The 23,987-nt window shown below is 41.7% G+C and overlaps 1 protein-coding gene across 1 annotated transcript in view; it reads left to right on the forward strand.

Moving 5' to 3' along the window:
- The window catches only part of pappaa (pregnancy-associated plasma protein A, pappalysin 1a), an 82,007-nt gene that overhangs the window by 5,953 nt on the left and 52,067 nt on the right, over positions 1-23,987 (forward strand). Inside the window, exons 2-7 of the mRNA XM_018662962.2 lie at positions 873-1,977; positions 10,006-10,151; positions 10,490-10,783; positions 11,160-11,352; positions 12,023-12,144; positions 18,932-19,433. Coding sequence (XP_018518478.1) covers positions 873-1,977; positions 10,006-10,151; positions 10,490-10,783; positions 11,160-11,352; positions 12,023-12,144; positions 18,932-19,433 — 2,362 coding nt within the window. The remainder of the gene's footprint in view (positions 1-872; positions 1,978-10,005; positions 10,152-10,489; positions 10,784-11,159; positions 11,353-12,022; positions 12,145-18,931; positions 19,434-23,987) is intronic.

Here is a 23,987-nt window from a genome sequence, read left to right on the forward strand (position 1 = left end):
TGAACACCAAGACTTTGACATGCTGAGATGGACCTGGTCAGGCATGTCAAAATGCCTTGGAACCTTTGCACACTTTAACTGGACTGTGTGGCTATATACAACATAGTCACGAACATGCATTAACAAACACACAGGCACACGCACAGACGTGAAGTTGTGTGCCTGTACACACGTACCTCAACAAGCGCTAAACAAACAAACAGTTAGCATTCAGAGATCCCCTAAGAAGTGAAAACACATTACCATGCTGAAGCTGACATACACGGTCCAAGTGAAACAGGAAAAAGGTGTTTTGGTGCCTCTACAAAAACAAGGCTTTAGCAGAGAACTAGCCTTCTCTGGCTACCCTGCTGGCAAGGGGCATTTACACGAACAACTTTAAATGCGCTCAGTGTTCACGAAAAGCCTATACGGACATATTTCCATGGGGTCTCCCTTAGCTAAACATGCACTTCAACCCAATTTCCAGGACAACATGTCTTTAGATATCAAAAAATATCATATTAATGCATTTCGTGTTCTCTAACCTCAACCTATTGAGGTTGAAGCTACGGCCTCCTTGTTTCAGCCTCCCTTTGAAAGAGGCTGGAAAAGCATTTATAGTTTTAAAAATGTATGCAGTTAAATCTAATTGGCATATTGACCAACAAATAAATAAAATTACCATTAAAAATCTTAAGCATGTGACTTGAACAGACTGCAAATTATCGAAAAGAGAAGATGTGGATGGACAGTGTCAGCTCTTACATGTGATCCAAGAACAATTCTTTTTGTTAATGCTGTTCATTTTTTCATGTGTTCACGTTCACATTCACACCTGAAAATTAAGGCATGCACATATTAATTTACATTTTTTTTCATTCTCTCTCCAGGTCTATACGACAAATGTTTCTATGCCTCCAGTGACCGTGGCTGGCTGCTTGGCATCCAGGCAGTTAGTGAACATGGGAACCGTGACCCCCGCTTCTTCTTCTCCCTTAAAACTGACCGTGCCCACAAAGTGACCTCCATCCACTCAAATGCTCGCTACATACCCAACCAATGGGCACATGTGGCAGTCACATATGATGGCGTATACATGAAGCTCTTCGTCAATGGCGCCCAAGTGGGCGTCAGTCGGGAGCAATCGGGCGATGTCTTCAGTCATTTGACCAAAAAGTGCAAAGTGCTAATGATTGGGGGTAATGCACTGAATCATAATTACAGGGGAGCAGTGGAAAGGGTGGGTCTATGGAGGCAGGCGCGAGGACAGAGGCAGATTATCAGGGATATGCAGGGCCATGAGGACCCCCAAGATCTACCTCAGCTGGTCATTCGTGAAACCTTTGAGCACCCAGGCCGAAAGTGGCTGACTGTAAAAGATGGTATCTTTCCACAGCCTGAGCAGGGAGGAGGGGGTCGATTAGGGTATTTTGGTGTTGGTGGAGTCGGAAATGCTGACGGATTACTGGACACGACGCTGGATCCTCCAACTTGTGGTCAAACTGTCTGCGACAATGTTGAGGTCATCAAAAACTACAACCAGCTTTGGACATTCCGTCGGCCCAAGAAAGTGCGATATCGTGTCATAAATATATGGGACGATGCACGGATGAAGCCGACTGTATCGGACCACCAGATCAGCCTGCAGCACCAGCAGCTAAATGATGCCTTTAGCCCCTACAACATCACCTGGGAGCTCAGCATTCACAATGTGACCAATTCCTCTCTCCGGAACCGGTTGATCCTAGCTAACTGTGATATCAGTAAAGTTGGGGATGATGCATGTGACCCAGAATGCAACCATCCGCTGACAGGGTTTGATGCAGGTGACTGCATGTCTGGGCACCGGAGCCGTTGCCCTGAGCACAAACAGGGAAATGGTATATGTGACCCCGAATGTAACTGGGAAAACTTCCTGTATGACCTTGGCGACTGCTGTAATCCCAATGTGACAGATGTAACCAAGACATGCTTCAACCGGTCCTCTCCACACAAGTAAGATCACTTCCTTCACATTTTGCATGCTATTATATTTTCAGCACTGGTAATCCTCTTTGGTAGTTGTTTAATAAACATATGACTTAAATTCACCAAAAAGATTTAACTAACAACAGCATTCCTTGCTTAATTTGATCCATTTTTTTTGGTTGACAAGACTGAATAATTTTGGTAAACCAACTCCACACCATGGCCTCATATGCCTAGAGTAAATCAAACAACAAATCTTTCCATACATGTGTCCCTGAAGAGAGGTTTTGATGTCTAGTCCTACTGTTTCCTGACCATTTGGGCTGAGGCTGAGTGTAACTCAACTCCCAGCCTGTGTGGCCTGGGAAATCCTCTGGGGGCAGCTAGTCCAATCTAGCCTTGGCCTGGTTCAATCAGTGTTCCACACTTAAGCAGGGCAAAACAAACGCAACCGGATGACTTTCCTGGTAGCAAATGCACTGGCCAGACCGCTCATTTTTGTGTCCATTTTTCAACAACTCTCCCCACCTTTTTCTACTCTGTGTCTCCTATACCCAGTGGTCCTAATTAAGCTGGCTTGATTGGAGAAGGGAGTTGGTTTGGAAAGAGTGACACTCTAAACAGAGTGTAAGGGCAATCAGAGGTCAGAAAAGAGAGTCCAATATGGCTTTTGCTTGTAGCAGTGGAAATCATTTCAAAGACATACCACACTCTCCAGGAAACCGCCGACAGACATGTTTCCTGGGGAGGCAGGTATGGGTCCCTGAACGTGGGTGCCTGAAAGAATTTTCCAGTAAAAACAGGGAAGAAAGTTCACTTCACTTGCACGTGAATACCAGTATTACAGAATCTCCTAGGTGTACTGTACATGAAGCAAGAGATTATGTGGTTTGAAACGGCTACTTAAGGAGAATACAGAGGCCCTCATAAATGCATGCAAATTTTTTGTTTTTGTGGTAATCTCATTGTGGCTTGCAGATGATGAGTAAAAGCTGGCAAGGAGAATAAATCTCTGGAATTTGCTGTAATAAGTTTCGTGCCAGACCTCCAATGGCAGGATTGTTTGTTTCTTGGTACACTGAAACTCAACACAGTAGACTCAGACATTTTTGTGGACAATGCAGGGGGTCTTTATGGTTATGCCAGAAAAAGAGACAAAAATGATGGAAATTCAGATGTTTGTCTGTATTTCTTGCCACTGTCATGTGGGGACAAGCGAAAGGGAGAGAAACTAGTAGGCCTAGTGTGTGGGATTGTTTGGGTCTTACTGATAGCATGAATCAAGGAAACCAGGCTGTTTTCAATCACAGTTAAGCTGGAAGCACTGTCTGTTTGGCACTGTCCTGTTGTTTAAAATGACCGCTAAATAGCTAAATAATGACATCTAATTAACAACATCAGAGGGGAAAAGCAGGTGGGTTTGCCGTTGCTTCCATCTCTCAATTCCCACCACATCCCTTCCAGCTTAGTCATCATTAGAAGCTCATTCATCAAGTGGTGGGCAAACTACTTCATTTAGACATTGGCCATTTGCAAAATGCTTGCCGTTGCAATGTTCAAAGCTCCCTGTGGGCATGTGAAAGATGGGCCTGTGAAAGGAAGGATACCAGCAAGAGTGAGAATGAAAGAGGACAAGAAAATTTTCAGTCTAGAAAAATAGATATAATCTCCTCAAGTGGTTGCTTATTTTGCTTTGATTATGGTATGTCTAGAGAGACTTGCAGAGAGCTGCACTACAAACAGTTTGACATTCCTCCTTAATTATGGAATTCTGGATGAACAATGCACTGCGTATGCAGGGGAACAATAGTTGTGAGGTCCTGCATTTATTTTTGCAGCGTTTGCGCCTGTTACCACTTACGTGTAGTGTTTTCAAAAATCTGGCTAACACAGGACACAGGCAGCTCTGTGGTCCTGCAACAGCCTTTCCTCTGAAAATACCATTGATAATAACCCCCCCCCCCCTTCTCTCCCTCAACATTTGGCGGAGGGAAATATTTTGCATTGTTTTCACGGCCCTTGGTTTTGACACTTCTTATGGTTTTGGTGGTATTTGATGTTATCTGACAGCATTTATTTTAAGGCTGAACATTCTTATGTCTGGAGCTAGGGACAATTGAATTTGTGGCTGTAATTCATACAACGTGACTTTATATTATTTGTGCAGAAAGGCAGAAAACAAATGGGACCCTGGATAATTTTGAGATGATAATGTGTATGTTTGACTGTCCATGAAAGATCAATGTAATATCTGAGCAAATGGATAGAAGATCAATTCTGTAATATCAGAACTCGTCAGAGTCAGAGCACATGAAATTAGAATGCTTTTTGGAAACATCTCCCAACCTAAGAGCAAGATGGATATACAAACTTGGCAAGGCGGATATTAGGACCATTTCAGCCTCAATATGTTTTTGGGAAATGAAGTTCTGGCCTGGCATTGTCAGAGGCTGATAGGTCATCCGTTTTCCCTTGGGCTCTTGTCTTTCTCCCCCTCCTGCGTCAATACCTCTCACTGTGGCGGGTTAATGGATGGACCACCCTTTCTCTTTTCTTCACTCCCTCTCCCTGCTGTATTCCAGCTCAGAGCGAGGGAGCTAATCTCCAGGGCCCTTGACTTGGGTGTTTTACAATTGGTCGTCTAAACCTTAAGCCCCCGTCCCATAAAACATAATGGAGTGCTTGGGCGTAAATACCAGGACTTTGCACTTCTCCTTTAAAGCCATAGCACACTTATAAAAGCACCTGTTGTCGAGGTTTCACCTGTGCTCTCATGAGCAATGATAGAAGTCTTCTTGCATAACCAAGGGACCGAGGGGAAGGTGGAGTTAGAAGGGGTTTTACTTAGGCCACTATAGGCAGACAGGGGATTCACATCTGGCTATAATGGAATAATATGTAGCCAGATACTGTAGGTGGTCTTTTGAAAGTACGACACACCAGGGAATTCAGTTGATAATGACTTGGGGAAGTAATTGTGATTCAGAAGTCAGGGAGGGCACTGATGAAGACGCCCATTCATCTGCCAGGAGCGTGAGTGTTCGCCCCAGTGCTCGATTAAGAGCTCCTACTTCAGATGGGAGCTGTGAGAGTTGTGGGGGAGCATCTGGATCGTCCCACTGTGGCCATTCCATATGTCTCCAGATCCTGCTTTTTCAAACTCTGCTCTCACCGACGAGCAGTCACGGCAGGGTCTCTGGAATCCAAGCGTTGACACAGTGCTTATGCATGTGTCTTCCATGGAAGGGAAAAAAATAATCAGAGTAAGTTGGAAGGTTAAAGAGGAAAGAGCAAGTATAGTAATAAAGGTAGAGATGAATGATGGGTTTAGGGGCTGTGGTGTTGACTGATTTGATGACAGGGGAGCTGAGGGCCCCCTCCAATTTAAAAGTGCTCTTGGCCGTGAGGCCCTCATTGCCATGCCAGCTCACCCCAGCTTTCGCACTATGCTGCCCCAGACGTATGTATACGAGGCAAATTTATGGGCTTATATGAATTATATATGGGTGTAAATGGATGAAGTCATAATCCCCTATTTAATATGTATCAGATATAAAAGCATTAACACAGCAGTTCGAGCTGCCTCGCACACTCCTGGATCTCCCAGCAACAGATGCCCTGCAGTGATGCTTGAATTTTGTGAAGCTTGGTTTTCTGCACTCACCTTACCTTCCACTCTCTCTAGCTCCCTCAATTTTTCACTCTCCCTTTCTCTTTCTTCGTAAGTCTTTACAAGTTTTTTTTCCCAGGACATGTCTAAAAAGTGGTGTGGTTAAATGCATGGAAAATCCTGTCCTTCCCAAGTGGCTCATCTCTGCTGAAAAAAATGTATGATGAGAGGCAAGAGAGGGGAAGAGGGGCTATGGGATAGGGAAATAGTTGAGGGGTGTGTAAGAGAGAGAGAGAACACCGGGGGCGTGGTAAAGCGGGGTAAAGGGTTATTTGCAAGGAGGTTTGAGTAAAATGTGGATGGACAGATAGAAAGACAGAGTGTTTTGAAAGGCCCAAACTGTTCTGACTACAAACACCCTCACGATGAAGTCATTGAATACTGACTTCCTGCAGTGGCAGCAACCCAAAGCCTTTATCAGATCTTAACCAACATGATCATTAGACAATCAGACAGAGAATGAAATGAAAAAAAATGCACACACATGTATGCACATGCAGACACACAAATTGCTTGTTTTTGATTATACTAAAACTGTTTGTTTTTGCTCTGCAAGCCCCCCTTGTGCATCAATTCAGCATGTGATGCACATTGTGTTTTTGTAACAGGGCCAGGGGTATTAGAATAATTGAACTCAGATTAGTTAGGTTTTGACCCTACAGTAGAATTGCTGCTTTTATTCATTGCTGACTCAATCATTTCAGCATCAAACCCCTCTGACCCTTCCCCCCTCAATCATGTCCAAAAACTCTGGACAAATATTTTCTAAGGAAATAATGAAATTCCTGAAATTATTAGGAAGAGGGCCCTTATATCATCTGTTCTCTTCTTCTCTCTCTTCAAACCTGGCCCCAGTGAGTGCCCCCAGTTGCTCCCGCATAGGCTTGAAGAAAGCATTTGCTACACTGAGCCCTTTATTCATATATATTTAACGTTTGTTTTGAGGGAACACTGTGTCGTCTTTAAACAGCCCCTTATCCAACTTGTGATTTGATTTGAGGCAGAGAGACAAAGGTTGAAGAGATGTTATGAAACATTTCGTGTAGCTGCATATGAAATGTGCATTGGTGGTAACCTTAGTAGGCTTGTCGCGGTGGGAGAATTATCTCACCGGGGTAAATTCTTCCAGAACGCTGCCAAACACCAGTGTTGCTGACTGTTAAATTGCTTCCTTTAGGCTACATTGAACATACGCTATGAGACAGATTGGTTTTACACTCAAATTTTAATATTTTATGCAGACACTTGCTTTTCAAACCTAAAACTGTTAACCAAAAAAGGAAAAAGAGAACATTGGCGCAGCTGGCCATATTTTAAGAGCTTATTTAGTACATTTTGAACATGCTGTGCACAAAATAGATTTTGCAGTTCTAACAACGTTCAAAGTCTTGACTCCAAATAAAATGGTCCAATGATCTAAAAGAATAAATGATTTAATAAAAATAACAAAAACACTAGCTTGACACTAAACCTCACGTGGCACCACTCAAGCAGTTCCTCTTCTTTTGGCAATCAAATACTCCACTATAATTCAACTGAAATCACAAGATGTAAAATTTGATCTCCTCTACCCTAAGCTGCCAGTTTAATGTCAGTACAGAAGTGAATTTTTCAGTGAATTTCAGCATGTAAGCATGTAAGTAGTAATCTCAACTCCTTAGCTTGTATACAAATTAAATCAAGAGTCTTTGTCCAGTGGAATTCTACATTACAACAACATAAAACATAGTGTAAATACACTTAATTTTGAGTCAGCTGTTGAGTGGAAGTGTAAATATAAATAGCACACTCCAGAAGTATGCAGTTCATAAAGGTACGAGTCTTTCAAAAACTTTGCTTTTATCCTTATATTTACCTACGTTCCGTTAAGTGGGACAAATGTGATATGTACTTCAACAAGACAAAGAAAACTTGTAAGACTACATGACATGTAGTCTTACAAGTTGATGTTGCACAAAATGAAATTGTGCGCATGTTTTTAAAGGTTGGTAGTAAAACTGAAGTAACTGGTTGAAATGACCATAATGTGATCTTAAAACTTGATGCACTTAATCTTATGATCCAAGCACATACAAATATTGAGTAGAAAATATATGCCGAGCAAGTGGGTCACACAAACTAGGTCAAAACATCCAAAGAGGATCTAATTTGTGATAGTAGGGCCAATGTCATGTTTTGTTTCTGATAAACTCCTGTTCCTGTATCCACTGTGTATCTATTTCCAAAGCCAAAAGGAAAAGAATAAACTATCACTTCAGCATATGCAACAGATTATTGACTCTTCCAAGAGATGACTGAGCTTGTTGATGCTGTTTGCCAGGACCACCAGCCAGGCTCATAGAGAAAACTTGTTTGATGTGTTCATAAAATGAATGACAGTTTCACTGCTGGAAAGATATCTCATTGTGTTGAATGATTGCAGTCATTAGTGCTGCTGTTAGAATTCCCAGAGCCAAGACAAAACAATATGTCATGGATGGGAAGGCATCAGAATACCTGAACAATTATCAGGCTGGCTGGGCTGTAAACCACTATTGTTGCAGGCCGTGCTAACATGCTTATTTCATGGCCTTGCTAACACCTTCTCATATACATTATGATACAGTATACAATTTTGGGCTAGTGTGAAGATTGGAATATGTAATACCACATGTCACATGTATATAAGATGGCCAAGCAGGAGTCATCATCTTTGCTTCCATTAACATATGTGTATGCACATTTTGAAGTATTGCATTTGAAAAAGTTGATGGAAACGTTAAAATAATAAAATAAAAGAAATTCCCCAGTTGCGCATATAAGTTTTTCTGCTTGCTTTAGGTGGTTTTTGCCCTTTTTGAAAGAGTTAATGCTGAATAAGTTTTGATATAACAAACCTTTAACTGAAACACTATCTTCATTTTTCTCTCATAAATGGCCAAGGCAACTGATTTTGTTTCTACTGTTTTTGAGGTTTTTTGTTATTTGGCAAATGGCTTGTTTGGTTTCCAGTTTGCAACCTCTACTTCCTCTACTCTGTTTATTACAACCATACATAAAGCAGTGCATTTACCACTACCCTGACACCACTATGCAGTCTAGTTTATTCGCTCCAAACCAATTGATGGAAATGCGCCAAATTCACATTTTATTATTTTTTTTCAGTTTTGCAAAATTTCAAAAGTTCGCTTGACAGTTATGTGTGTGTTAAAAAGTGTGATTTTATGACAGTGCAGCTTGACTGACTGAGTGCATGACTATGGGAAAAAAAAATAAAAACAACATTTTGAAAAATACAACATTTTGCTATGTGACAATATTAAGATGTCCAAAAATCCTAGACTTTTTTCACTCTGACTAGTAGATTTACTCCCACCAGCACCTGTTTGCTACTGCTGTGTGGCTTGCCATGACATCTTTTACTGTATGTTGAAATGAAGAAGTAGTATGCTCAATTGTCAAAAACAGACAAAATAATTGAAAAGAAATGTTTTATTGTACTTGTTATTGCATGATTCACTGTCTTCCAACATAAAACATCCAACATCATCAAGCTCACAAAAACATTGCGGCTTGGCTTTTAATGTCTCCACAAAGGAGAATACAACCCAAAGAGCACTATACGCCCATAGCTGCATATTTGGGGTATTGTACTGTTTATTTGCCTCTTGCACTTCCTAGACAACAACATCAACAGCATGGTCTGTAATTTCCCCTCGGTTACACAAATGTAAGTGAGCAGGAACTGCGGTGAAATTGAATGGAATGAGAAGAAATTATTTGATTGGTCAAAATTGATACCAGCCACGATTCACAACCATTAATAAGTTCTTAAATCTTATCTTACACCACGCATAACTGCACTGCAGATGCACAATGCCTGTGCCAGGGCTACTAGACATAATATTATCAAAAATCTGTTGGTCATGTCTAAATGAGCAAGTGTTGTTATGAGTCAAAAGATTGTTGTGGGATTTTCAAACTACAAGATGTTATGTAGTAAAGTCAACCTTGATTCCAGTCTACAAAAAGAAAATATTCAGGCACTCTTGCAGTGCAAGGAGAGAAGTTATATTAAAAGTTTTTATTTCTTTGGGCCTGTTGGTTAAAACGCCAACTGGTTTCAACCTCACAGGGTCAATTATTCCTCCTCAGCCTTCATTCAGTTGGTTTAAGGGCCATTGCAATTGCCAATACCCTTTAAAGAAATTCAACAGGGACCCAATTCTGAGCTCTGTTTTCCTGAACAATAACACTACATAAGCTCTTTTATGGCCAGGAACACTGTTGTTATTTGCAAAACTTTTCCTTGGTGAAATGTGCATTTGCTAGGAAGAGACTATCCTAATTGTAGAGCTATTAACTTAATGTGAAATGCTCTTTTTCTCTTGTTTTTCATTTTCCAGAGCCTATTTGGATGTGAAAGAGCTGAAAGAGGTTCTGCATTTGGATGGCTCGACTCACCTGAATGTCTTCTTTGCCAATTCTTCTGATGAAGATCTGGCGGGGGTTGCCACTTGGCCCTGGGACAAAGAGGCCCTCACACATTTGGGTAGAAGACGAATAAAAGCACATACGTACACACATGAACACTCACAGGCACATTCTTGAGCACATGCACACATCCTTTCTTTGGCAGCCCAGATTGTTGATTTTGAGTAATTACAGTTCAAGCCCCAAGCAGTTTCTGTCTTCATCACAGCTCTAACAGGGAAGAAGGTGATAATGAAGCTGAGGAGGCCCATGAATAATGCATTGTCTGAATCTTACTCCAGTTCCACAATTACTTTACACTACACTAGGAGCAGGCATTTGTGTTGTCTGAACTCTCACTTGAGTGTTTGCAGTGTTTACATCATGTCTGTGTCTTCTTCCTCTGAATTTTCTCAGGTGGAATTGTGCTGAATCCTTCCTTCTACGGCACATTTGGTCACACTGACACAATGGTCCACGAGATCGGTCACAGTCTGGGGCTTTACCATGTGTTTCGAGGTATATCTGAGATTGAATCGTGTAATGATGCATGTTTGGAGACTGAGCCTTCAATGGAGACTGGAGATTTGTGTGCGGACACCAACCCCACCCCCAAATACAAAGGCTGCCATGATCCTGAACCGGGCAATGAAACCTGTGGCTGTCGGCATTTCACACACACGCCATTTAACAACTACATGAGTTATGCAGGTGAGATGGGGCCTCCACATGTGTTTTGCTTCTTACCTGGGCAAATCGTTAGTTATATCTCTCACATGCAAAACCTGACATACATCACTGTGGAGGAATTTGTTGGGTCTAGTGTGCATACTGAGACAGGTGTGGAATTTAGCAGGGGCCTTTCATGTGAAAAACACAGCAGGGGGTGCATCCTTTCACATCAATCCTTTTGTGCAAAAGTTCAACTTTTCTGATTTAGGAGTTAAATGGAAAAAAGATCCTGCTGAATAGGTATTCATGTGACCAGTCCTGTGGAATGATTGATACCTACTTTTTTTAACCTGTCATGTAAACCAAAATCCAGTCCTCACTCTCCACACTGACCAGCAACCTCTTTTACCTGCAGATGACGCCTGCACAGACTCCTTCACACTGAACCAGGTGGCCAGAATGCACTGCTACCTGGACCTCATCTACCAGACCTGGCAACCCTCCTCTAAACCTCCTCCAGTGCCAATGGCACCACAAGTGGTTGAGCAGCATCATAATTCCATCACCCTGGAATGGTTTCCACCAATTTCTGGACACTTTTATGACAGGTGAAATGAGCTAAACAGATGCTAGTGTATATGGCTTTAGAGATTAATTACATTATTATGTGAGCTAATATAATGATAGTGAAATTCAATATTAAAGGATTTGTTTGTGGACTAAAACCTAAAAGTGAGCCAAATAGCTTGAAGCACCATCCAGAAACTGTTAAAGGAGCTATTTGTAAGTTTCACTATTACTTCTTAGCCAACGGTAGCATTAACAGCAGTTTACTTACCAATCTTGAAGAAACATCAGACTTCAATCCTTTACTCGGCAAAAGCTGTCTCTAGTGGTGGAAAGCAACAACAGTGTTTTGTGTCTGGTTCTATCACTTCTTTTTCTGAAGTTAACATGCTAACAAGCTTACCCCAGCTGCCCCATCTCATCACGTTCTGATAGCAACTCACTGCAGCATTCAGATTGCCCTGAAGAAGTAGTGTTACTCAGAGGGCATATTTGAACTTGTAAACACAACAATGACTGACTCTCTTAGCAAGAGACCATCACCACCACCCAACAAAACTTACAAATAGCCCCATTAAACTCTCCTTTTTTTGTCACATAATTATCAATACTGTACATTACTGTCATTGCTGTATCTGTATATACTGTATAAATAATGTGTATTTGGCCTGTATCTAAGTTGGTTGCTGTGCTTGTGTGTTGGTTTCCTAGAGAATTGGGATCAGTGTGTGATAAATGCACTGAGGGGAGAGTTCTACTGCAGTATGCCTCCAACTCCTCTTCCCCACGACCATGTGCCCCTTCTGGACACTGGTCCCCACGAGAAGCTGAAGGTACAGTACAGTACTATTTTGTATACTTAGAGGTTGTTAGCTTTCATGGTATTGGACATTGTCACTCTAAGATGATAGGTGGTTTGAAAGCTGTAGAGTTTTTTGGAACATACAGTGGCTTCATTGTACTCTCAATGATGCTTATTATGAAAACTGCATATACTGTTTTGTTCTTTATTCTTCGCTGTGTACCAAATGTCAGTCTTGAGTCAGTTTCCTGGTTACAAAAAGCTGTTTCTACTAAAGCAAATTTAATATAAGAGCTAAGCCACATCCATCTTTGATCTACAGTTTACCATACGATAACATGATTTGAGGTTTGCCTTTTGTTGATTTTCTGAGTCAATACTCCAATAATAATACAAAAATTTCGGTGGCTGACTCAACCCCAAAACATGCAAATGACTCACTGGATTCATGACACTTGGGCCGTGGGACAACATGGAAGGATCAAGGAGGTCGCTTCCCAGTGGATGGTGCTGTATGGTACCACAATTCCCATATGAGGGCTCAGGTCCAAAACCAAGGTTAAAGATCATGTCTTAGCTGTAATTCCCCATTTTTTCAAATTTCACTTTAGGGGGATATGAGTGCAATGAATGCTGAAATTAGGATTTTATTTTTTATTTTTTCAGGATTTTAGGGGGAAAAACTGTTTTCTCTCATTTTTTTTCTATTCTTGCCCTGCTGGTGAATCCATATTTGAACATTAGAAGTATACAGGGACATGCAATAGGGATGAGGTATTTAAGCTATAAAAATAGTTGTTGTCCCATCTGTGCACCTCTGATCGCTCTGTGGTTCTGGCAATGGCAACTTCAAGCATATTCTGGACATTATGCATGGGACTGTGTGCAGCTATGTGTGCATGTTGTTATTCTCCTATTTTATACCCATATTATACACTTTTGAATAAAGTCCTACTTGTGAAAAATTATAAGGAGATAAAGTAGTATAGTGGCCTAAATTTAGATTTTTCTTTTCCAGAAATTATAACTACACATATACACATTAAAATACTTTGCCGGTACTTTGTAAAAAAAAGCTTGTCACAGGTTTTAGATGCATCTTTTACACAAATATCAGTGGCCCCGTATGCCAGTGCATTTCATGCAGCGATTCACTTGCTTCCAGTAAAATTTAACATGGCTTTTAATCATTGTTGTCAGCCTTAAACATCTATACCTGCGATGTGGAACCCTTACATCACCATAAGATCATGTAGCTAGTCTGACCAAGGTCTATTATCCATCCATTATTTCACCTTTAAATATGAAAAGCTGACAGGGTTTTCATTGTTTTGGCCCTTACACTCTGGAACCACCTCCCTCCATATATCAGACCAGCTAAATATGTCAGCCTACTTCAGGCATCAAAATGTCTTTTTATGAGTGATCCCTTATCAGTGTGGGAGTGTCGCATTGCTGTGGTTCACTTTTATCTATTCCATCATATATCACATTTTTAGTTTTATGCATAATCATACATCTATGTATATCTGTAGTTTCTGTTATGTGAAGCTTGCAAGGCATAATTCTGAGTTAAACAATACCTATGCTATTATTCTATTATTAGTAATGACACAAAACAATAAAACATAAAAGTAAAATCAAAAGCTCTGATCTAGTCAAATGTGACCTAAACTCCAAATACAGTACATAACATAAGCATGTGAAAAGCACATACAAATACAAACTCTATACACCCACATATGCACACACACGGTCCTTGTACACCTAACTTTGTTGGGTCCCATCACTGACATAATGAATTCCCTAGCCCCTTACCCTACCCTTAACCATCATAACTGAGTGCCTAACCCTAACCTAAACCCATTTCTAACTGTAAGACCAAGTCTTAATCAAACAGCCATTTAAACATGTGGGGTCCAGCATTTTAGTCCCTGCAAAGCTGTCAGACCCCACAAGAACAGCTTTTCAGACACTGTGAATACAGTAAAACCCCAGACACACACACACACTGGTGTTGTCAGCATTTGTTCATATACTATCCATACTCTTATATATGGTGCTAATATCAAGAACAAATGTGACGTGTACTTTGTGTAATGACGTTTTCTACTCATTGCTGTACTGTTGTTGCCTAGCTATATAACATCTCTGACAACTGGGGATGTATATTTCTAGTGGAAACAGGCCCCCTTAAAAACTCAAAGACAAAAATCCCATAGTATTAATCTAACTATGAATCAACACCATTCATAACAATAGTGACAATTTCATAATAATAAATAATATTTTGATGAATTTGTGACTCTCTCTCTGGTTGTGTTGCTTTGTCTGAATGTTTGTCTGCATGTTGATGTCTGTGTATGTGCATGTGTCTGGATGCTTTATAGATTCTAAAGTCACTCAACCTCGCCCTCACACTGGCTACGGTGTATGTACCAAAGGCAAGTCTGGGCTTGTCTAACATGCTGTGTGTGTAAACTGTACTCTATTTTCCTTCTTGGAAGGGGTCCCTGTTAGTGGCAGCTCCCCATTCACTGTTAACTCTGCTCAGGCCAGCTCCTCACTGGATACCACAGCTGCCGTTTCCTGCTGTGATGGTGCATATGTGTCCAGCAGTTGCTAATTTCCAATAGACATTCTGGCAAACCACTGACTCAGAGATATTGTAAACTAAAGTGTTGGCGTATTAACTATTAGCATAACATCCTTGTATTGGGCGATAAGCATGCTAACGTATGCATTTGTGTGCTTGTGCATGTGTGTCTACATGCTTTCATCAGCATCCATGAATATGCATATGGCACCTGTTATTGAAGGACTTGTGGGCCATGTCCTCACACCACTTGACTGGGAAACACTGGTGTGGTCAGAGAGAGCCAGAGTACTTCTCATAAATCTTTACTACTCTATGCCCTGGAGAAATATGGCAGAAGGGGGGAAAAAAAAGTAAGAATGAAAAAAGAAAAAAACACACACATGGATATGGATTCAGGGAGGGGGTAAGAGAGGTTGGATGGAGTGGAAACCACCCAAGATAGTTAAGAATACTGCATGTGGTTAGTGACATTCACAAGGGAGGATCCTGAGTTGATTGAAAACAGCAGTGTGCGTGAATGGAAGTGAAAGGTCCGGGATGTGTATGTTCGCTATCAGATGTGTGTGTGTGTGTGTGTGTGTGTGTGTGTGTGTGTATAGCTCTATGTGAATAACACATTTCTGTTATTTTGTAAGCGCACATGGAAGTGCATTTACAAAATAATGCTCTTAATGTGCATTTGCAATATATGGAATGTACGAAATGCTTGCTTGTGTGTAAATATGTATGGATTTATTTAATAAGTCTTAACAGCAAACATATGTGTGTCTGCATACGTAGGTCCAAGATATTATTCAAATCCTCCTTGAGATAAATAAAGTGTCAGGCCTTGCTGGTTTATGTGATGTCACCCAGGGTTTGTCGGGCCGATTCTATTCAGGAACAGAGTGCTGAATTTAGGCTATGCTCCAGCTCAACAATTCAGACAAGGATAACTAACCAGTATGAAAAAAGGATTGAAACAAAACCTAGGGCTGATTTGGGAAAAAAGGGAATGAGATAGGTAGTCCTCCTTGACACATTGATGGGTTCCCCGTGTTTAATTTATCACTCATTGTGTTCCATTGTTACATCACGTAATACTGAAATGGAAAACAAGTGATCAAAGATAGAGAGTATTGTCATCTTTCCTGCCAAGTTCATGCAAAGTGCACTGGCCATGTTTGACAAAATGACTTAATGTCTGATGTAGCTGAGTCCATATTTATTTAATTAGAACATTTACACCCCTAATGAACAGTAACTATATCGATGGAGAAATAGGCTCAAAACTCCCTGTTCAGTTTTACCCTTGCCAGGGCTGAGTGAAAAGTGAAATACTATTGACTGTTCTCTCCTAATTGGTGGTGTCTTTTGGGGAACTTGTTATTAAAAGCAAAGGAGTTGTTTTTTGAAATTTGGGTCCCTCAGTTTGCTGATGTCCACTGCTGGTCACTACCTTCCTATTCAATGATTTTCTTTGGCTCCCTTCATCAGTTTCGTCACAGTATGTTTGCTCCTTCAGTCAAAAAAAATCTGTAGTGATGTGTACCCAAAAGTAGCACCTGTGTCATCTGCTCCATATGTAAAATAAAATAATAAAAAAAACCCACTAGCTGCCAGCAGCCATGACAGATTAACCTGATTGCAATGTGATGTGACATTGATTCCCAAGTTGCAGAGTGTCTGTTGCCTTCATGAAGTGTGTCTGTGAAGTGTCTCTCTGTTTGTGTGTGTGTGTCAGGGCAAAAGGGTTGGAGGGGGTTGATGTCTGCCTTCTGAGTGAGGAAGTGTGTAACAGTGTGTGACAGTGAGTCATCGATAGTGAGAGCCAGAGCCAGACACTTCTTAGAAAGCATAAAGCGTGCATGCCCGGACATATCCCTGTCTGTTTATTCATCCGCCTCTCTGGACTTTTTGTGGATCAGTATGATTCTCCAGAGCAGGGGGATTATGGCTGGATAGTGGGCAGGCATCGGCATCCATCCTGCACTGTAGAACTGGACCGCATCAGTATTTTAGCTTTACCTGTGCCTCAAGAAGATTACGTGTAATTGGCTAGTGCAGTTGCTGATTGTGGAAACATTCAGGGTCGCCACAACACAATAGAATATCATCTAGCAAAACTTTAAATACGCGCAAACGCACATTCCTGGTAGATTACTTTGTAATGTGAATGCTGTCTTTCTACTGTTTACCCGGTGATCTTCACAATACACGAGCTGGAAAATCCCATCTCGCAGAATTATAAACCACTATGCACTGTTGTGGTATCTGATAAGCTTTCAAACCCATGTATCTGTTACTCTAACTGGACCTGAAATAACATGACCCCTCACCAACGCAGCCCCTTGACGCCGGGCTGTTTTTCTGAACATCCACTAAGCGACTCTTGGGTCAACTTCCCCATCTCTAAAAACAGAGCTCACAAGTCAGAGTCACAACCTTCAGCATGTGAAGGGGGCGGGGTTATTACCGGATTTTCCACAATTCAGTTGTACTCACTTTCCTCTGGAAGCAGCAGTGAGCTGTTTTTCCGTGAAGGATGCCGATGTTCATCACTGAAATTCCAATGAGATATAATCTTGTCCATTCCAGTCTTACTTGTTGTCCAGACCCCTGCCTTTGCCCCATATCTAATGTTCATGTAATGCTTAAAGCGCTCTGAGGGCACAGACACAACGGCTCATGTTGTACTGCACCAATTACACTGCAGTTATGGCTTACTGTATTTCACTCATTTTCCCCAGAATGTGTGTTTTTTGTCGACAGACTAATACCCAGATGGGATGTGCTAATCAACAGAGTATGAATGGCTTATATTCAAAGCTCAGGTCCGGATGGTTCAGTCACCTCGAAGGCCCCCCTCTCCCCAGACTAAGGGAACTGTAGGTCAACACAGAGCTGGACTGTTTATATAGTAGTAAGGAACTGATATAAATTGGGGGTCCCGTGTTCTGCTGTGAAGTTTTGAGGACTAAAACACTAGCATGAAATGTAGTATCTATCTTTTCATAGTGAACCTTGATTACCTGTTGCAGGTAGCTACTCTGTCCACAGTTCCCAAGATAATTGCACATAAATCATTGTGGCTTTCACATTGGATTTCAAACCCTTTGCTTGCACAGATTACATTGCCAACCATAGACACATCTTTGCATGTTTTAAATAAGTTTGCATTGCCTTAGGTTACGCAGTGGATGACACCCCTATTCTGTCTCCTCTTAAATCTCCAACCACATTAGCTACAGCGCCAGAGCAGGAGTAGGGCCCATCATAACAGCTGACATTACAAAATATTTTCAGTGGCTACAGCTGCTTTCCTTGCAAACTCAATGAAAATGTACCCATAAAGCCAGGACTACATGAGCCGAGCAAAAAGCCAAGCTCTTGGAGTATCTTAGTTCATTCTCTCCCAGCCTCTCTCCTCTCTCTCTCTCTCTCCCTCTCCCTCTCTCTCCCTCCCTGTCTTTCTCTTTCTCTCTTCCTTTTTTCCTCCTTTTCTTTAATTCACCTCCACTCTGGCCACACACACACTTACAGTACAATAATAAATGTGTTGAGATAATGTGGCTTGGAAACCATATTCAGTCCTCACTTGATTAAACACTGGAATTTTGCACGGTGCCCAGAAATGAGGTTAGCAAATGGCTTCGTTGGTTGCCAGCTTGGAAATGCACAAAAGGAAATCGAGGGAGAACATAGTGTCTGCCGCTTGCTGGCTTCTAAAAGTGCTTGATGAATGTTAGTGTACGTCACTTGGGATAATGCGAGTTAGCTGTGTGTGGACTCCAAATATGGCTGGAGTGTGACTGTTAGAGGTTGTAATGACTGTGCTGAAGTGAGAACCCTGCACAGGGCCCCTCTCAGAAGGTACACACCTCAGCTCTGCCTTTCCTCTGCAGATGGACTCACAATGAACTCTCAGTTTCACCTCTACCTTGATGCTGCAAGAAGTGTAGATACACAAAAAAAATCATTGATCCACATTCTTTCTGTCAGCACTCATAAAAAGGCTACTAGCTTTATAAATGAGTTTATCTCACCTGTTCAGAGAACGTTTCTGCTTGTGTTCGTCATTATACATCTTTATGTAATTTAACAGTAATTCACTGTGTTTGTGGAAGGAATGACCAGCTGGCTTTTGCTTATTGTGTCTGATTTATGTGATTAAATTATGTTTTATAAATTTATGTGTGACACTGTGTCTCCTTTTGAAATTGTTTTTTTTCTCCCACAGGCCCTCCAGATGTGGAGCAGGCTTGTGAGCCAAGTGTCCGCACCTGGAGCCCCAATGCAGGGATTGAGCAAGGTGTCGTGGGCCTGTCAGAGTGCCCTCTTCAGGGCTGCATGCTTCAGCTGGAGTTCCCTTACCCGCTGGTCCCAGACTCTCTCACCGTGTGGGTCACCTTCTTCAGCCCCGAGGAGACGGCAGTGCCAGCCATCCACAACATCTTGCTACTGACCGTCAGCGGGAACAACGTTTCACTGGGCCCCAGTAATGTCTTCTGTGACACCCCACTGACTCTGAAGCTGGACATAGAGGAAGAGGTGTATGGGGTACAGTTTTTCACTATGGAGCAGCACTTAGAGATTGATGCCACCCTCTTGGCATCCAAGCCAGACTGCACGCTTTGCAGACATTGCCAACCACTACGCTACCGTCTGTTGCGCCAGCCGCCCTTCACCCATGCACCACACGGTCTGATGCTGATTGAACCCATCCGCCGATATACAGACAGGTGAGTGATCTGGTAGGTGAATGCAAGTCATCACTTATCGACCGTGTCAGCAGCATTCAAAAAACTCAGTATGTTCTCCCTGACATTCCTGGGTTAAGAAATAACTAACTGCCACATAAAATAAAAGTTTGGTCTTTGTCAAGGTTTAAGAAAGACCAACATTTCTTCCTAGCAGACAAAGGAAGCCATACAATACATTGGACATGCTTTGGCTGGAAACAATTGTTTTTACCCAAAGTATTTTCTTTCAGAAGTCGAGAATTGCTGAGTGGTTACCATTTAGCTTCCTGCTTTGGTGTGATGTAATTAGGGGTTTTTAGACACGCCAGTAAGAAGGTGTTTATTTATCTGTGGAAACCATCCACAAAAATATGTTCTTGTAATACCAGATATCCTTTTCAATACCCCCAGGAGCACTACCAAGCCACCACTGCTTCTGCAGTTTCAAATCTGCTGCCCAACATTTGTTTCCTAAGTCACAGGTCAATCGCTGCCCACATTTGTTTTTTCCCATGTTCCATGAAGCAAGGGCAAACAGATGGCTTGTTGAAGGTATTATCTGCACACTGTGGTGAGAGTTTAGTGCTTTGCTTTCATGGAATGTGCTGACTCGATAAAGATTGTGCTATACATGGCACTGCTGCGTGTTATGCCATCTCACAATCGTGCTGTCAGTGTGGTTCACATGAGAAGGAAAGTGCTTGATAAGAGGCGAAAGGGTGAGTATGCATGTTATGCAAGATGGAGCGATGATACCTAAGTTCCATAAAGTGTCTGTACACAACTTTTTGGTTGAATGACAGTGTCTGTGGAAAGCTGTCTGCAGTGGGGATGTATTTATTTGGGGGTTTTGGCACACTTCAGTGATTACTGATGTACTGTAGGTAGTTTTACTGCTGTGGTATATTTCACTAGCTGTGGTTGCATTCCAGTGGTAGTGGTCAGTGGCACTGGCTGACTATTTTCTGTTGTGAGAGCATATGAGATCTTGTCTCTGTTAGATGGTCAGAGAAGTTTTATAGCGAGTAAGCATGTGTGTTCCAGCCATCAAACTCTTTAACTCATTCAAATGAAGAATAAGTGTTAACAGCAAAAACACTTACGCGCATTTACCTAACAGTTTGAAGCAAAATGTAAAACGCGTACTTTGCACTTAATGTACAGTTTTTGGAAATACTCTTGGCTATTGATCAATGGTTGGACACTGAGTTTTATATCAAGTTTATAATACTGATGCAGGTTCATTAGCTTACATATCTTTAAATTGCATGTGAGTGTACTACTATTCTCTGGGGGTCCTTTATGTGAAATGTAAATAGGTTATAAATGAAGGGCTGGAACTAACATTACTTTCATCATTGATTAATCTGTCTTTTATTTTCTTGACTAAATTTTGTCCCCAAATGTTCAGTTTTATATTGTGAATGACGATCATCAAATCTTCACATTTGAGAAGCTGGAACAAGCAAATGTTTGGTATTTTTGCTTAAAGAAATATCTGAAATGATTATTTGTTAATCAAAATTGTTTTTGATTATTTCAGTCCACCAACTAAGCATTTTAACCAACCAGTCACTGCAGTTCTGTTCCAGCGCACAGTACAAGTGGAGCATTCCTTTAACAAACAAATAATTCTAAGATGAGCCAGAAATATGCCAGAGATGTTATATTCTGTGATGTGGTTTTGATGAGGCCATATTGCTTCTGGCTAAGATAATGCTTCATTACACTCATTTTTTCACAACAAACATAGCCTTTGACATGGTGGAGTAAAGAGCAAAGTTCACCCAGATGTTTCAGCATGCCACAACCATAGTTAAGCACTCTGTTTGATTGCCTGGCTCCAGCTGCTGAAATGCTTTTGTTGACCACACAGAAAGATGCTTCTTCTTGCAGCATGTTTCCATGGGGCTGGAGAAAGCGATGGAGGTGTTGATGGGGAGGGGGTTATAGACCTCCTACTGTCAGGCCACTGGCCTTCACCTGAGCGAGGCCAAACTGAGCAAGAGGAACAGCTGACATCTTAGATTCTTTGGCTCCATCCATGGGTGGTGGTTTGTTTGGAATTGCTAAGGGCTGAGAGGTCAGGGTGACAGAGTAAATTATGGTGAGAAGTAAGAAGGGTGAAGCGAAGAGGAGACACAGGGGTGGAAGGTTGGACCAGTTGGGGGTAAATCATTGCTAGGTTCAGGGGGGGCAATAGGTGAGGAGGAGAACATTAGGGGGTTGAGAAAGTATGAAGAGAGGGTAGGCAGGTTGGGTTAGTTTTACCCCGTCCCTCTGAGGCACCGTAGCCCATGGGCTAATTTTCTTCCTGACATGGTTTCAGAGCTGTCATTCAGTCAAAATCTATCTCAGGGCTGATGTGAAGAGACCTCCCAGCCAAAAGAGAGAGAGGGCAGCTCCCCCAGCATCAATACTATCCAACACCCCCCTGTGTAATCTGACTCTGCACTTCCCTGCTATATCGTCCATCCATCCCATTAGCCAGTCTGGTGAGAAGTCTGCAGCTGCTTGAGAGCACAGATTATAAGTCACCTCTTAAAAAGAAAATATAAGATTTGCTTATTTTTGTTTTATTTTTTGTGTTTCACACTTTCTGGCTAATTCTTAAAAACAGCTTTTGCTGTGCAAGTATACTCCACTAGAGGTTTTCATCAAATTGTTTAATATCATCTGAATCCTGCATTTTTGAAGTTTCATTCCCTCTTATCAGTCATTGATTTTAGTTCTTAACAATTTTTTTTCATATCAGGCTGACATGCCTGTGCCATCATTAGAGGGGTGTATGATGAGTCTCGAGTGCCTCTTATAGGTCTAAACATGTAACCCTAGTCTGTTAGACATGCGTAGGTGTAAAATTAATAGCAGTGAAACCTCAAATGCATGTCAGCTGCCGCGCTGACAAAAGGAGCGTTGCACTGTTTGTTGTTCTTGCAGACTCAATCTAAGATTTCTCCTCAACTTTCTTAAATTTATCTGCTCTTCTCATCTGGGATTGCTCAACCAAGAACAACAAGCAGCTACAGAACGGAAACACATCCATATGCATGCTCACACATAAGCCTAGTGCACACATCAGTGAAGGCAGGAACACACACAGACGAGCGCAGGCACACAGTGACGCTCTTCTTGCTCTCAGCGGCAGGCACATACATTCGCACATGCGTCTGTGTGTAATCACCTGGTGCTATCAAAACACCTTTGAAAGGCATATTACGGTGCCTTGTGCCCGACTTTGAGTGCAAGTCAAGATAAAACCTCTATTCCTGCAGGGGTCTTGAGAAGAATGTCTGGATGCATAAAGACACACCAGTGATGAAATCTTATCACGTGACACCTTGTCTGCGACTGAAATAAAGTCCTTTGTAGTATGAGTTGCATATCAGACCAGTTACATATCTTATCTAATCAGCTACAGATGAAAGTGTGGTTTTATGGATTCTGGGTGGCTGGCAGAAGTCATGTCTATCACTGAATGGTACCCATCACATACATCCATGTGTCAAATGATTGTACCACATCAAATGAGACTTAGAGATGATGCTGGTCATCAGTTCTTTCACAAATTTACTGTATTTTGATGGCCCTGTCATCCTAAATGCTGCCCCTATACTGTATATCCCACTAACCAAATTCAATTCATAGAACTTTGATACATCTGGACCACTTGTTTTCTTTCATTCTTCCCTACTGCTAAAAGCAGCCTAACACAGCATGGCTATTAGCAGTCAGGTCAGGAGAAATCAAGCATGCACCTAATAGGGAACAGGTTGAAAGCCACATTAAAACAGTTGTTATCACGCTATGAGGGGTAGCACTATTGACCTTATAGAACCACAGGTGCGTTATGACACCCAGGTAACATATGTTTCTTAGCAGCACATTTAAACTCTCAGGCCAGCATGGGATGCAGAAACACTATTGGTGGAATAAGTCCTTGATATGCCCTTAGATCAGCAGTTGTTGTTTTGAATTGGAACAATGAATCTGGAAGGGGAAGAAAGGAGTTTTAGTGAAAGGGCATTCGGGCTTCTGAAGCTGGTCAGTTTAGATATAAAGCTTTAATAGTTTTAACAGCCTAGACAGACTTGCAAAAGAAATTCAGCGTTGACTGTGGATGCAGACCGCAGCCTGTGGTCTAAGAGATCGCGGTTGTGCGCTCAATCAGCCGCCTCGACTTCCTCGCTGAGACTTTTTGTGGCCGTGTACCAACATCATGCTACTTCCACCTTCTTAGGATCTTAGGACCGCAAGACAGAAAATTTTAACAGACAACCAGTGCTGTCATTCTTCAGGTGGCTTTGGTCTCCAAACCTCCGGTAACTGGCTACAGCTGAGTCAAAGCTACTGGGGGAGCACTACCTTGATTCTCACTATAATTGTAGAATACCTGTGGGGAGAGACATGGAATAAATCTCAGCATAATGAGGAGTAGATGACTTGTTACCTCATCGTGTTTTCCACAAAAGCCCCTATGCCCATATGCAACTTCTCTAGACAGTATTTAAGAAATCATCATTTACTCTTCCATTTTCCTTATCTGTTCCTCGT

The sequence above is a fragment of the Lates calcarifer genome, linkage group LG9, assembly GCF_001640805.2.
Source record: "Lates calcarifer isolate ASB-BC8 linkage group LG9, TLL_Latcal_v3, whole genome shotgun sequence".
In the NCBI taxonomy this organism is placed as follows: Eukaryota; Metazoa; Chordata; class Actinopteri; family Centropomidae; genus Lates; species Lates calcarifer.